The following is a 16,581-nucleotide window of genomic DNA, read 5'->3' as shown; positions in this document are numbered from 1 at the left end:
CAGGGGGAGGCCTCCGTCCTCTCTGGAAATCTCTGAGCTCGAGACTTGGCTTCATTCAGACAGCTGGACATCACGCCTGCTCGCTCCGCCACACGGCCCCACTTCCCGGCCTCACTCCTGTCTACTGCTGGAGCGCTGAAGCCGCTGGCTGTGACAAGCTGCTCAGGGCGCTGCTGTGAGGGGCTGGAGGTGGTGGCTGCTACGGGGGCCTCCAGGGCTGCCTAGATAATCAGACGCCCACTAGCACTCAGCTGTCAGGCGGGCTGCCTGTGCACAGTCTACAGCAGCCCACGGCAGGTGGGAGAGCACGTCCTCACCAACGCCTCGCCCTCAGCGCTGAGGCCTAACCAGTGGGCTCCCTCTGGCTGTAGCTCACTGTTGCTCCAGAGGGCAGGGGAGGTGGTATGGCTCAGGGGGGACGGGTACCACTCCACGTGGTCCCAGTCTTGGCTTTATGACTGTGACTCTGGGTGAGCCCTTTCCTCCTCTGAGACCTCAGACTTCTCCTTTCTAAATGGGAGGAGATGGAACTGGAAGGACTCCAAGTTTTGCTGGCTTAAAAAGGCTGTAAGTTTCAAAGGACTTGGAGAAGGCGTTTTACTGGCTGGGAAAGAGGTGGGCTCGCTCTGGTCGGCAGCTCGTGCCCTCAGCCTTCCCCACTCTTCCCAGGGAAGGTACAGCAAGGACATGTCCTCAAGTGCCTGCTGCCACCAAGGGCAAGCCTTGTCACTCCTTTTTCTCCCCAGCTCAGCCCACCTCTGACCGCCTTCCTGTCCAACACCTCTTTCTTGTTCATCTTCCAATCGCTGGCTTCCAGATTCCCCCACCCCCATCACAGAATGTCAGTGTGAGAAGAAGCTCAAAGGACCATCCAGTCCAACCCCACTTGATGGCTAAGGAGGCAGGGGCCAGGGGAGAGGAGACGGGCCCAAGGGCACTCAGGCCTGCCTCGTTTCATTTGCTCTCATCCTTGTGCAAAGTGCAAATACCATAAATGAGAAAGATAAATAACATATGATGAAACGAACTCTGAAAACTGTCGTTGGTTCTCTCATATTCCCTCATTAAGAATAAAAGATGTCGGGAATTCCCTGGTCGTCCAGTGGTTGGGACTCCGCATTCCCACTGCAAGGGGCATGGGTTCGATGCCTGGTTGGGGAACTAAGATCCCACAAGTCGTGGGGTGCAGCCAAAAAAACCCCCAAGATGTCCTAATCTTTTGTTCCCTCTCCTCCTCCATCTCCCCACCTCTCTGACCATCACAACACAGACAACCCTCTTACCAGAGTAGGTCCTGCAACCCTTGCTAGTCCTGGCTGAGGACCTACATGGGGGAGCTTTGTGAGGTGGGAAGGGGAGAGAGATGGAGGTGGGAGTGTGCATGGGTGGGTGATGCAGTCTCAAAGGCAATGATTAGGGACGCAGAGTTTCCTTTCAATGGCTTTTCAAACTGTGGGTCATGACCCATTAAATGTGAATCAATTAATAAGTTATGACGAATATTAAAAGAAATACGATAGAGAGGGCAGACAGCAGAAGCAAGAAGAATGACAATCCTGCAGCCTGTGGAACAAAAACCACATTCACAGAAAGACAGACAAGATGAAAAGGCAGAGGGCTATGTACCAGATGAAGGCACAAGATAAAACCCCAGAAAAACAACTAAATGAAGTGGAGATAGGAAACCTTCCAGAAAAAGAATTCAGAATAATGATAGTGAAGATGTTCCAAGACCATGGAAAAACAATGGAGGCAAAGATCGAGAAGATGCAAAAAATGTTTAACAAAGACCCAGAAGAATTAAAGAACAAACAAACAGAGACCAACAATACAATAACTGAAATGAAGACTACACTAGAAGGAATCAAAACCAAAATAACTGAGGCAGAAAAATGGATAAGTGACATGGAAGACAAAATGGTGGAATTCACTGCTGCAGAATAGAATCAAGAAAAGAGAATGAAAAGAAATGAAGACAGCCAAAGAGACCTCTGGGACAACATTAAACGCAACAACATTCGCATTATAGCGGTCCCAGAAGGAGAAGAGAGAGAGAAAGGACACGAGAAAATATTTGAAGAGATTATAGTCGAAAACTTCCCTAACATGGGAAAGGAAACAGCCACCCAAGTCCAGAAAACGCAGTGAGTCCCATACAGGATAAACCCAAGGAGAAACAAGCCGAGACACATAGTAATCAAATTGGCAAAAATTAAAGACAAAGAAAAATTATTGAAAGCAGCAAGGGAAAAGAGACAAATAACATACAAGGGAACTCCCATAAGGTTAACAGCTGTTTCTCAGCAGAAACTCTACAAGCCAGAAGGGAGCGGCGTGATATACTTAAAGTGATGAAAGGGAAGAACCTACAACGAAGATTACTCTACCCGGCAAGGATCTCATTCGGATTCGATGGAGAAATCTCATTCAAATCGATGGAGAAAAGCTTTACAGACAAGCAAAAGCTAAGAGAATTCAGCACCACCAAACCAGCTCTACAGCAAATGCTAAAGGAACTTCTCTAAGTGGAAAACACAAGAGAAGAAAAGGACCTACAAAAACAAACCCAAAACAATTAAGAAAATGGTAATAGGAACATACATATCGATAACTACCTTAAACATGAATGGATTAAATGCTCCAACCAAAAAGACACAGGCTTGCTGAATGGATACAAAAATAAGACCCATATATATGCTGTCTAAAAGAGACCCACTTCAGACCTAGGGACACATACAGACTGAAAGTGAGGGGATGGAAAAAGATATTCCATGCAAATGTTAATCACAAGAAAGCTGGAGTAGCAATACTTGTATCAGATAAAATAGACTTTCAAATAAAGAATGTTACAAGAGACAAGGAAGAACACTATATAATGATCAAGGGATCAATCCAAGAAGAAGATATAACAATTATAAATATATAGGCACACAACACAGGAGCACCTCAATACATAAGGCATTGCTAACAGCTATAAAAGAGGAAATCGACAGTAACACAGTAATAGTGGGGGACTTTAACACCTCACTTACACCAATGGACAGATCATCCAAAATGAAAATAAATAAGGAAACACAAGCTTTAAATGACACAATACACTAGATAGATTTAATTGATATTTATAGGACATTCCATCCAAAAACAGCAGATTACACTTGCTTCTCAAGTGCATATGGAACATTCTCCAGGATAGATCACATCTTGGGTCACAAATCAAGCTTCAGTAAATTTAAGAAAATTGAAATCATATCAAGCATCTTTTCTGACCACAACGCTATGAGATTAGAAATGAATTATAGGGAAGAAAACGTAAAAAGCACAAACACATGGAGACTAAACAATACGTTACTAAATAACCAAGAGATCACTGAAGAAATCAAAGAGGAAATCAAAAAATACCTAGAGACAAATTAAAATGAAAACATGACGATCCAAAACCTATGGGATGCAGCAAAAGCAGTCCTAAGAGGGAAGTTTATTGCTATACAAGCCTACCTCAAGAAACAAGAAAAATCTCGAATAAACAATCTAACCTTACACCTAAAGGAACTAGAGAAAGAACAAACAAAACCCAAAGTTACCAGAAGGAAAGAAATCATAAAGATCAGAGCAGAAATAAATGAAACAGAAACAAAGAAAACAATAGCAAAGATCAATAAAAGTAAAAGCTGGTTGTTTGAGAAGATAAACCAAATCGATAAACCATTAGCCAGACTCATCAAGAAAAAGAGGGAGAGGACTCAAATCAATAAAATTAGAAATGGAAAAGGAGAAGATACAACAGACACCGCAGAAATACAAAGCACCCTAAGAGACTACTACAAGCAACTCTATGCCAATAAAATGGACAACCTGGAAGAAATGGACAAATTCTTAGAAAGGTATAGCCTTCCAAGACTGAACCAGGAAGAAATAGAAAATATGAATAGACCAATCACAAGTAATGAAATTGAAACTGTGATTAAAAGTCTTCCAACAAACAAAAGTCCAGGACCAGATGGCTTCACAGGTGAACTCTATCAAACATTTAGAGAAGAACTAACACCCATCCTTCTCAAACTCTTCCAAAAAATCGCAGAGGAAGGAACACTCCCAAACTCATTCTATGAGGCTGCCATTACCCTGATACCAAAACCAGACAGATACTACAAAAAAAGAAAATTACAGACCAATATCACTGATGAATATAGATGCAAAAATCCTCAACCAAATACTAGCAAACAGAATCCAACCACACATTAGAAGAATCATACACCATGATCAAGTGGGATGTATCCCAGGGATGCAAGGATTCTTCAATATATGTGAATCAATCAATGTGATACACCATTTTAACAAACTGAAGAATAAAAACCATATGATCATCTCAATAGATGCAGAAAAAGCTTTTGACAAAATTCAACAACGATTTGTGATAAAAACTCTCCAGAAAGTGGGCACAGAGGGAACCTACCTCAACATAATAAAGGCCATATACGACAAACCCACAGCAAACATCATTCTCAATGGTGAAAAACTGAAAGCATTTCCTCTAAGATCAGGAACAAGACAAGGATGTCCACTCTCACCACTATTACTCAACACAGTTGTGGAAGTCCTAGCCACGGCAATCAGAGAAGAAAAAGAAATAAAAGGAATACAAATTGGAAAAGAAGAAGTAAAACTGTCACTGTTTGCAGATGACATGATACTATACATAAAGAATCCTAAAAATGCCACCAGAAAACTACTAGAGCTAATCAATGAATTCGGTAAAGTTGCAGGATACAAAATTAATGCACAGAAATCTCTTGCATCCTTATACACTAATGATGAAAAATCTGAAAGAGAAATTAAGGAAACACTCCCATTTACCACTGCAAGAAGAAAATAAAATACCTAGGAATAAACCTACCTAGGGAGACAAAAGACCTGTACGCAGAAAACTATAAGACACTGATGAAAGAAATTAAAATGATACCAACAGGTGGAGAGATATACCATGTTCTTGGATTGGAAGAATCAATATTGTGAAAATGACTACACTACCCAAAGCAATCTATAGATTCAATGCAATCCCTATCAAATCACCAATGGCATTTTTTACAGAACTAGAACAATAAATCTTTGAATTTGTATGGAGATACAAAAGACCCTGAATAGCCAAAGCAGTCTTGAGGGAAAAAAATGGAGAGGGAGGAATGAGACTCCCTGACTTCAGACTATACTACAAAGCTATAGTAATCAAGACAATATGGTACTGGCACAAAAACAGAAACAGATCAACGGAATAAGATAGAAAGCCCAGAGATAAACCCATGCACCTATGGTCAACTAATCTATGACAAAGGAAGCAAGGATATACAATGGAGAAAAGACAGTCTCTTCAATAAGTGGTGCTGGGAAAACTGGACAGCTACATGTAAAAGAATGAAATTAGAACACTCCTGACCACCATACACAAAAATAAACTCAAAATGGATTTGAGACCTAAATTTAAGACTGGATACTATAAAACTTTTAGAGGAAAACATAGGAAGAACACTCTTTGACATAAATCAGAGCAAGATCTTTTTTGATCCATCTCCTAGAGTAATGGAAATAAAAACAAAAATAAACAAATGGGACCTAATGAAACTTCAAAGCTTTTGCATAGCAAAGGAAACCATAAACAAGACGAAAAGACAACTCTCAGAATGGGAGAAAATATTTTCAAACGAATCAACGGACAAAGGATTAATCTCCAAAATATATAAACAGCTCATGCAGCTCAATATTAAAGAAACAAGCAACCCAATCCAAAAATGGGCAGAAGACCTAAATAGACATTTCTCCAAAGTAGACATACAGATGGCCAAGAAGCACATGAAAAGCTGCTCAACATCACTAATTATTAGAGAAATGCAAATCAAAACTACAATGAGGCATCACCTCACACCAGTTAGAATGGGCATCATCAGAGAATCTACAAACAATAAATGCTGGAGAGGGTGTGGAGAAAAGGGAACCCTCTTGCACTGCTGGTGGGAATGTAAATTGATAAAGCCACTATGGAGAACAGTATGGAGGTTCCTTAAAAAACTAAAAATAGAATCACCATATGACTCAGCAATCCCACTACTGGGCATATTCCCAGAGAAAACCATAATTCAAAAAGACACATGCACCCAATGTTCATTGCAGCACTATTTACAATAGCCAGGTCTTGGAAGCAACCTGAATGCCCATCGACAGATGAATGGATAAAGAAGTTGTGGTACATATATACAATGGATATTACTCAGCCATAAAAAGGAATGAAATTGGGTCATCTGTTGAGATGTGGATGGATCTAGAGACTGTCATACAGAGTGAAGTAAGTCAGAAAGAGAAAAACAAATATCATATATTAACGCATGTATGTGGAACCTAGAAAAATGGTACTGATGAACCGGTTTGCAGGGCAGAAGTTGAGACACAGATGTAGAGAACAAACATATGGACACCAAGGGGGGAAAGCTGCGGCGGGGTGGGGATGGTGGTTTGATGAATTGGGCGATTGGGGGATTGACATGTAAACACTGATGTGTATAAAACTGATGACTAATAAGAACCTGCTGTATAAAAAAAATAAATAAAATAAAATTCAAAAATTAAAAAAACAAACAAAAAAACTAATACTAAACTTTCTTTGGTTTATTTGTATGGAAATATGTTAATATAAATGTTTCAAACATTACATGAAATTCCTAAAAATCTTATATGTTCTGGTATAATGTTATAAGTCATAACTCTAGTTATTATTTTAAAATGTGTATCTCAGAAATAACTAAATTTCCTTGTCAATTGCATTATTATGAACTTTCATCAAATGTTTAACCGTGGTCATTTTTAAGTCTTTTGTCATTTACAGACAGTTCTGGGTGTACTCTGATGCTTTTGCAAAAATGTTCCTATAAAAGGGTTAAAAAAAAAAAGAAATAGGATATAATAGAAAATATGAACGCGTTTTTGCATTATACTGCATGTGGTAAGGATAAGCATTGTTTTATGAGGCTCTTGTTTGACTCTGTCTATACACATACACACCTGGGTAGTCATGTAAATTTCTGACTGTGGGATGCAGTAGAAAATGTTCAAGCAACTGTGTTGGAAGATGTCAAAGGATTTTTAAGTTTGAGAATGACGGGGAACAAAGATAAGGCCACTAGGGGGCACCCTATCTCCTTTTGTTGCCATTGAGATGTTTCCCTCAGAAAAGATGCAAGACAAGCTCACTCCCCACAAGTGACCTTCCTCCTCCCCTTGCTCTGGCCATGGGAGCCTACTGCTAGCTATGGTGGCCTCTCATGGCTGATGGCACGTCATCCCTTCCTGTCCATCTGAATTTCTGTCCCTGAGCCTGTGGTTGGTCGAGCTGAACTGTCCTAAGGCATGTACATCTGTCAACTTGCTCCACCCTATCAGGGCAGTCACCTTGGCCACACCTGCCACATTTGGCCTGGGCACCCGTCATGCACACAGCCAAGGTGGTCTTCTGCCCCAAATGTCCCCAAGGACATGACCAAGGCTTGCTCCACTTCGGAACCAAGTAAGAATAAAGTGGTGACCACAGGCAAGGATGCTGAGGAAGTCCCCAGCAACGCAGTCCAGGGGTCCACGCCTGCCTGGACTAGGGGGTCACAGGTGAGGTCCCTCCAGCTTGCTCTCTGCAGCTGTAATATACAGTATTCTCCTGTCACAAATCAAAACGCCTTAGCCTCTTTTTTCTTTAACTTCAATTCTGCCAGTTGCCCAAGGAGCAGATTCTCTCTGGCTGTTCAGGTTGGCTGAGGAAGGAATGGAGCCCAGAGAGCCTCATGGTCTGAGTGTCCTGCTGACAGCCTTCCCCAGAGGGCTCCATCCACCCCTCCGCCTTGCTAAGCCAGCACGGTTGGAGTGCTGCTCTGCCTGTTACACGGGGTCTCCTGTGAACTGGAGAAGTCTTTGGTTTACAACTGCCCTGTTCAGTACAGAACCACTGGCCTCATGTGGCTGCTTAAATTCAAATTCATCAGAATTAAAACAAAACTAAAAGCTTGGCTCTGTTGTTGCACTAGCCACACTTCGAGTGCCTAATAGCCACAGGAGTTAGTGCCCCCTGTGTTGGAGGCACAGACACAGGACACGCCTGTCATCTCAGAAGGCTCTACTGAACAGCTTGGGTTTGGAAGGAGAGGCTGAGCCACACGTGGGCCACATTCACTGCGGGGCTTGGGTGCATCTTTCTATTTTACTGTTAAATTCCTAGTAGTTTTTCTTGTAGTCATTTTCCTTTTTGCCTAAAAACCAAGTGAAGAAGATCTGGTGTTGATTTCTGATTACTTGGTAACTATGGGCTGACCAAAACACTCAGACCCACATGCCCGTCCTGACAACTGGCCTGCCGCCTGCTGCCCTCTGGTTAGGCTGCTTTTCTGAGGGTTTTTCCAACTCATCCTCCACAGCCGCCGCCACCCACCACCGCCTGGCAGTCACTCCTCTACCAGCAGCAACTGCCTCATCCCTGCGTCCTGAACTGCCGTCCTACGCAGGGCCCTGGCTCCAGAACGTCAGGTGTTCAGAAAAAGGAAGCAGGTCAACACAGTCTGACTTCTGAGAATCTGCAGGGGGCACGGCTGCCACAGCACTTTTACTCTCCCCCGATTCTGTTTCGGAAATGTTTACATATTCTGGGAAAAACCCAAGACATATGGTTGGGTACTTGCCCTTAAGAAGTTCAGAGTTTTGTTTCAAAGAAAAGCAATGAGCACTACAAATCGGAAGACAACAGAAGGCATTTTGTAAAGTGGTTGAAATAAAATTCTGACCCCCAAATCGTGAGGGGCTCTTATCATCTAATTTAGTTGCAAGTTTTCCATCGGAGAACTTTCCATTGGAGAATGGTTATGACAAGTATGGTCACGCTCTCTCTAAGGTACACATCACCCCTCCTTCCCAAGCATATATGTGGTCACGGAGGGCACCGGGCCGAGGCCTGCTCTTCCCCATGGAGGGAAAGCGATTGCTGAGAGGGACGACCATGGCTGAGCCAGTGTGCCTGATAAGGTTCAGCCCCTTCTAACATCACCCTGTGAACTGGTCCTAAGTGACACGGTTCGTTTGTCTCTGGGAAAAACTCATCTCTCAAAGCTTAAAGATTCCAAGATGTCAGGCTGGCTCACTGTGAAGGAATGTCTTGTCTCAGAAGATTTCTTTCAGAAAGATGGGTGCTTTGACCTGCACTATTTGGTTCAGCCTGTTCACTGTTGATTCTAGTCTGGACAAGCAGAGCGGTGAGCACTGTCTGAGTGGTGTGGGTTTAGGAGGAAGGGCTGTGTCTGGCCCTCTGGCAGACCCATCATCTAGAAGCCATTTGGTCCACTGGTCTGGCAACGATGGAGACCCGGGTTCGTATCCTGGAAGTGGCAGTTATTAGCTGTGAGTCCGTGGGGCTGTTCTTTGGCTACAGTCCTCTGTATTCTCATCTATAAAATGGTGTAATACCTACTTGCAGGACTGGTATGAGAATCAGGGCTGTCACGTATACTGGAGCTGCAAGCACACAGGGAACCCAGGCCATAGCATCGACTTTGCATTGGTCCAGACCCAAACTGCCCCAAAGAGACATACGACTAGTGAATGAAATAATTTTAGGGTACAAATGCCACCATCTTCAGTGGACTACCAGACACTGCATATCGCTCCCCTTCAGTTTACAAATTAAAACCCTCTTGGATCCTGGCAAAAGAGTAAGACCCCAGCCAGGTTGCAGGGGGTGTGCAGCATCAGAGCCACTGCTTCGTCTCTTTGACTCCCAAATTACGTGGGTGCAGGCTGGTCATGTGGATTCTGATCTGCAAGATTGGAAAGGGCTGGGTCTCCTATAATCACCAACCGAGGGCTCTTAAAAATTACTCAACGGAAACGGACCACATCAGAGAGGCAGAGGCCGACCTTGCTGCTGTGAGCAACCTCATCTCAGGAACAAACTGAAAGAGCATCTCTACTGGTGAGTCATTGGTCTTCTTCATAGTTAAAAGAGGAGCTAACTCCAGGTTGTTGGGATTCTCAGAGTCCTGCCTGCAGCACGGTATGGTGTCAAATGCCCAGGCCTTCAAGCTCAACTGTCCTTGGCTCAAACTCCATCTCTGCTATTTGCTGCCATGAGGGTCCGAGGAGAGGATTATGACAACCTCGTTCTGTAAGATGATGCTTGTAAGATGATGCTGATAGTAATGGCATAATTAGACCCTCCCCAGGAGATAAGGAGAGTCTAGTCACTGTGTGTGTTCATTGACTAATCTCTTTTTCTGTTTTTCTTTTCCATTTTATAAGACAGGCTGTTATCTTAGATTATGGTTTACTTTCTTTTCTCCATATATGTCAATATACAACTGTAGCAACTTCAGAAAATACAGAAAAATATAAAGGAGGAATGGAAATAAGTCACCCCTAATTCTACCAGCCAGGGGTGAACTGCTGATAAAATCTGATCATTTTTCTATGTTTTAAAAAATATAGTCAAAATCATATAGCTTGGGATTCCCTGGTGGCACAGTGGTTGCGAGTCCGCCTGCTGATGCAGGGGACACGGGTTCGTGCCCCGGTCCAGGAAGATCCCACATGCTGCTGAGTAGCTGGGCCCGTGAGCCATAGCCGCTGAGACTGCGCGTCCAGAGCCTGTGCTCCGCAACGGGAGAGGCCACAACAGTGAGAGGCCCGCGTACCACAAAAAAAAAAAAAATCATATAGCTTATCACAGATTTGTAAACAAAGTCTATGGGGCAGAGGGATTTAAAGAGTTCATGAACCCCCAGAGTTGCAGGCATGCTTGTACATTATTACTGAGGGAAAAGAGCTACAGCTTTAATAAGACTCTCAAAGGGGTTTATGATCAAAGAAGGCCGAGAATCATGATCAATTTTACATTCACTTTGTCATCTATTTGTTGTAATAGTAACAGCCAATATTACATTGCATATTGGGGGGGGGGGGCGGGCAGGGATAAATTGGGAGATTGGGATTGGCATATACACACTACTATATGTAAAATAGATAACTAATAAAAACCTGCTGTATAGCACAGGGAACTCTACTCAATACTGCAATAAGCTGTATGGGAAAAGAATCTAAAAAAAAGAGTAAATATATATATATATATATATATATATGTCACATATATATATATCAGTTATATATATATAACTGATTCACTTTGCTGTACACCTGAAACTAACACAACGTTGTCAATCAACCATACTCCAATAAAAAAATTTTTTAAATGTATTGCATTTTCCAAAATCATTAAAGGCACTTCCTAAACATTTCAGTCATATTGTTTTATGCCTAAATTATACTTTGCTTATTTATTATCAGACACTATTTCCAAAGTTGTATATATTACTTTCTTTTTAATTTTCACAAATCAACATAGGACTTTGGTTAGAGAAAATAAAGAAACAAATGATTTTAATATTTCTAGAAGGGAAAGTAATTTTTAACACTCTATCTGCACAGAACTGTGCAGTCCCAACCTGTTAAACACTGTTTAGTTTATCAATTATTACAAATGAATTTGCATGGGTCATCTGAGGAAACTGCAATGCCAGCCTAAGGATGCAGCAACAGCCTTAGTAGGAGAATTATTAATTAATTCATTCATTCATTTAGTTATTTATTTTTGGCTCTCTTCGTTGCTGCGTGGGCTTTCTGTAGTTGTGGCGAGCGGGTGCTACTCTTTGTTGTGGTCTGTGGGCTTCTCATTGCTTGCGGTGGCTTCTCTTGTTGCGGAGCACGGTCTCTAGCGCACGCGGGCTTCAGAAGTTGTGGCATGTGGGCTCAGTAGTTGTGGCTCGCAGGCTTTAGAGCACAGGCTCAGTAGTTGTGGCACACAGGCTTAGTCGCTCTGCGGCATGTGGGATCTTCCCAGACCAGGGATCAAACCCGTGCCCCCTGTATTGGCAGGAGGATTCTTAACCACTGCGCCACCAGGGAAGTCCCAGGAGAATTTTTTTTAAAGGCCAAGAGTAAGTCAAACAATAATGGAGATCTGACATTACTTTTAATGTCACATTCTAAATGATGAAGAATATATTTTTGTCCCCATGTGAAGCAGTAACACCCACAGAGCACCGTCTGACCCACTTAACCTAGCAGCCCAGAGCTGGTGGGGCACAATGCCCATGGGTTGGCCTTTCACTCTTAGAGATCCAACGTTTTGTGGTCCAGGAGGAGGGACTTTTCACTGAGTAGTCTTAGCCCAAAGACAAGGTTCTTCCTTGGAGAGAAAGGGTGCTTTGAGCCCATGAAATACCAAGGTGGCAGCAGGGCTGAAATCCCTTCCTGTCAGGACCCAGCATCAGGAAAAGAAAAGTCTCCGAGGAGACCAGAAAGGAAAGATCATCTCTCCTTTTACACCCCCTTGTCTGGCCGGTTGATATTCTGACTTTGCTAAACCAAATGCCTGCTCTTCTTAAACATTTCCTTGAGGTGCCAGTGGGATATGGCACCGCTCACTGGAAGAGTCCCTGCGTATTGAGTACCTCCAGGACAGTGGCAGGGACTGACCTGGCCCTCCAAGGCCGATGCTGCCGCAGTTGCCCCTACTCCCACACCACAGATTATATCACCCGTGTCTGGTCCATGGTCCCCAGCAGAGTCACAGGGCCCAGAGAAGGGTCAGAGGGAAGCGATAACCTTGAAGGGCTGGGACCCCCAGGCAAGAAAGATAGCTATTTGGTCTTTGCTATAAGTAGTCCCACTGCAAGGCTGGCCACGAGCCCTGCCGTGGTAGCCCACCCTCCTGACGTCCCATTTCAATCAGCTCTTCCGAGTGTTAAAGGAGACCCCTCAGCCCTACACTGCTGGTCATAAAAGCTAAAGCAACGTTCCCTTCTGGGGGAATCTACCTTGTAAGAGATTCCTGAAGATCAAAGAGGCCCTGAGGGTGGAATGTCATACACTGTGACAGATGAAGGGGAAAGCTGGGGTTGGGCGTGAGGAAAACTGCCCAGTTCCCTGGTCAGAAAGCCGCTCGGCCAAAGCACTGGGCAGCCTGGGCTCTTCCCTGCCCTGGCTCCCCATCACGGTAAGACGAGGCAGGATGGATGGCCCATCTAGGCAGAAAGGACCAAACACCTCTTGGTCTCCAGGAGTCTCCTTGATGGTAGACCCCCAGGAAGGGGGATATTGCCTTAGCTTTCACAATTCGTAGTCCAGGGGTCAACTTAACAGAAGATGGGGCACAGGCTAGGTGGGCACCTTCTGCGAAGCATGGGCAGATGAATACAGCCCTCCCCACTGAAGAGCAGCGCGGCTCTTCCAAAAGGACACAGTCCCCAGTTCACCACGTGGTGACCTTTGCTTCCAAGGCCATTGAGCACAGGATTTTATGGAATGTGGGTGGGGTCAGTTATGTGTTGTCTCCCAGACAGGTGAGATCCTGAGAACTTTAGGGCCAGTGAAGGGTTCCTCGTCCTGTCTGAGCAGTTTCCCCTCAGAACTGGTTGTCCCCAATATACTGGGCTGTTACTGAGCAGAACAGTGGGTGGGTTTAGGAGGTGACTATCTGCCCCCTAACTGTGGGCAATGGGAAGACAGGAGGGATCACCCTCAGCCCCAAATATATATAATTCCTGTGGTTTGACTCCCAGGGGTCCATCAGAACAGACACCATGGCCGAGTACGACTACGAAGACCTCGGGTTCTTCAACGCTTCCAATGACAGCAGCCAGGGGCACGAACACTTCCTGCAGTTCAGCAAGTTGTTCCTGCCCTGCATGTATGTGGTGGTGTTCATCTGTGGCCTGGTGGGGAACTCCCTGGTGCTGGTCATATACATCTTCTACCAGAAGCTGAAGAGCCTGACGGACGTGTTCCTAATGAACCTGCCCTTGGCTGACCTGGTGTTCGTCTGTACTCTGCCCTTCTGGGCCTATGCAGGCTTCCATGAGTGGGTCTTTGGCAAAGTCATGTGCAAAACCCTGCTGGGCATCTACACTTTGAACTTCTACACGTCCATGCTCATCCTCACCTGCATCACCATGGACCGCTTCATTGCAGTGGTTCAGGCCACCAAGGCCTATAACCAGCAGGCCAAGCGGATGGCCTGGGGTAAGGCCGTCTGCTTGTCCATCTGGGTAGTTTCCCTGCTGGTTTCCTTGCCGCAGATCATCTATGGCAACGTCCTTTACCTTGACAAGCCTGTCTGCGGCTATCACAACGAGGAGATTTCCACCATGGTTCTGGCCACCCAGATGACACTGGGGTTCTTCCTGCCATTGCTTGCCATGATTGTCTGCTACTCAGTCATAATCAAGACACTGCTTCAGGCCCGAGGCTTCCAGAAGCACAAGTCTCTGAAGATCATCTTCCTGGTGGTGGCGGTGTTCCTGCTGACCCAGACGCCCTTCAACCTCGTGAAGCTCATCCGCAGCGTGAGCTGGGAGTACCACGCGATGACTAGCTTTCACTATGCCATCACAGTGACAGAGGCCATCGCCTACCTGCGTGCCTGCCTTAATCCTGTGCTCTATGCCTTTGTTGGCCTGAAGTTTCGGAAGAACTTCTGGAAACTTGTGAAAGACGCTGGCTGCCTCCCTTACCTGGATGTCTCAAGCCAACGGAAGTGTTCAGAGGACACTTCCAGGACTGCTTCAGCCTCTCGCAACATGGAGGCGACCAGCATGTTCCAGCTGTAGGCCTTGCTGGGCTTGGAGAGGCTGCTCAGAAGTCACAGGACCATGGCTGTGTCCTCTAAGGCTTTGTGTATAGCATGAGCATTCTCAAGGAGAAGTTATCAAACGGTGCAGCTGGGGTGGGATGTTTCTTCTCAGGCATGCGCAGACTGTGCCCTCTTCTTTTACACCCAGGCCTGAAGCTCAAAGGGGAGGCTGAAAGCTGCCAGAGCTTTCCTTCCTCTACCCCGAGAATACTGACACCAGGGAATGACGTGTGATTCTCCAGGCCCCAGGTTCTCCTTCAGTGGGAATGGGAATGGGACTAAGGGTTGAACAGGGGGACCTGGCCAACAAAGGTCTTGATGGCAGGTGACACTCCGGGCTCCCAAGTTCAGAAGATTCTTCTGCCGACTGGGAAGCAGGGGAGATTAAAGCAGCCATGAAAACCAGTGCTGACACTGTGACTCAGACCTCCATCACCAGGCACCCAACAGAAATGAGCTCAGCTTCTGCCACGCCTTGTGGGTTTGGTTTTATACAGATAGGTGCTTTATGTTCTCTTTGATTAATCCTGGAAGGGCTAGCACCAGGGAATATGAATGGGCCAAAGCAAATGAGGGTCGGCTGAGGATTCCAGCGGGCCACAGAATGCTAGAAGAATGTGCAGAGCTGAGTCTAAGACTACCGTGAGTCTAAGCAGCGCCTCTGCAATGGATCTGCGGTGGGTCTGCTCATTTAAAACCTGCATTTATCCCGTGCCTCACACACACACAAATCATAGAGAAATGTACATGTAATACACACACACACATCTCAAACAGCATGATTTTCATGACTGAGAAATAAAACTTTTTAAAAGTCTCCAAACTACTTTTATCCTTAGGCACATTCCACCTTACTGTGGTATTCCTGAATATACCAAGTGATCACTTGTGGGCTCAGAGCACAGGAAGTAAGTTAAAACTGTCAACTTTCAGGGCACTGCTCTATCAATACACCAATGATAACAACTGTGGCTTCAACCTCCTGCCCAGAACGAGAGGTGCGTTTGTTACCTCTGAGATGTGGTCACGGAATGAGGCAGAGTTTTAGCATGTTTATTAGATCCCAGCAACCTGCTCAACAGGCTTAAGAGTGGCCTTTTTGGCTCACATGTCACAAAATCACTCACTGAAATATGGAGAACCTGTTGACAACAGCTAAGAGCGCTCAGGGAGGTGGGCCAGAAAGGGCCGAACAGTGAGGTTTCGCAGCTTGGAAAGACCCGAGTCACGAGTGGGTAAGACCAGCTGGTAATCTCTTAATCATTTCCGCTTTGGTGAAACGTAGACCATAACAGTACCATCTCTCAGGACAGGCATGTGAGGACTGGAGAGGGTGCACACAAACACTTAGCACGGTTTGCATTTGTGGGAGGAAGGGCCCCCAAAATGGCGGTAGTTGTTATTCTCTCAAGAACCAGCCACACAAAACGTGAGCCGCCTGCCTTTCTCTGTGCACTGGCAGGGCGGGGCAGGGTCGGCTTCGTGCCTTCCAGAGGCGCACGGCACAGTCCAGCTGCGCATAGGCCGGCCTTGCAGGGCCCACAGGGCCACCGACCGTTTCATACACGTGCCTAAATGCACCCACGGGGAGGGCGGCTTTACTGTGCTCAGGCCGCATGGACTACCCAGCGCTCCTCGAACACCAAAACCTGCCCTTTTCGTGGTGACAAGGCTGACTTTCAACTTGTTTACGTTGGCTTCAGAGGGGGAGTTTTGGTCACCCTCCTCTGTGCTGTCACCTTAATGTCAAGCACTTCTGGTAGAGGGACCACGAGCCCCCGGCCTCCCCAACAATGTCCCAAAACAAGAGGCGGAGGCCCTAACTGGGAAGGAGGGAGTGAAGAGTCGGGGAGCCAGGGGCCCTGCGGCCTCTCCATGTG

General features: G+C 45.4%; 2 protein-coding genes across 8 annotated transcripts in view; one reads left to right on the top strand and one right to left on the bottom strand.

Moving 5' to 3' along the window:
- The window catches only part of FYCO1 (FYVE and coiled-coil domain autophagy adaptor 1), an 86,021-nt gene that overhangs the window by 19,797 nt on the left and 49,643 nt on the right, over nucleotides 1-16,581 (bottom strand). The window lies entirely within an intron of this gene.
- On the top strand, nucleotides 9,902-15,476 carry CXCR6 (C-X-C motif chemokine receptor 6). Its single transcript, XM_060164045.1, has 2 exons — nucleotides 9,902-9,988; nucleotides 13,632-15,476. The coding sequence occupies exon 2, from the start codon at nucleotides 13,653-13,655 to the stop codon at nucleotides 14,676-14,678; it is 1,026 nt and encodes a 341-aa protein (XP_060020028.1). The 5' UTR covers nucleotides 9,902-9,988; nucleotides 13,632-13,652; the 3' UTR covers nucleotides 14,679-15,476.

This window comes from Lagenorhynchus albirostris, chromosome 10 (genome assembly GCF_949774975.1).
Source record: "Lagenorhynchus albirostris chromosome 10, mLagAlb1.1, whole genome shotgun sequence".
In the NCBI taxonomy this organism is placed as follows: domain Eukaryota; kingdom Metazoa; phylum Chordata; class Mammalia; order Artiodactyla; family Delphinidae; genus Lagenorhynchus; species Lagenorhynchus albirostris.
This window is presented reverse-complemented; position numbering and strand designations above follow the sequence as displayed.

What these genes read in the sequence shown, in the direction of transcription:
- CXCR6 (XM_060164045.1), top strand. Translation starts at nt 13,653, where the DNA reads ATGGCCGAGTACGACTACGAAGACCTCGGGTTCTTCAACGCTTCCAAT.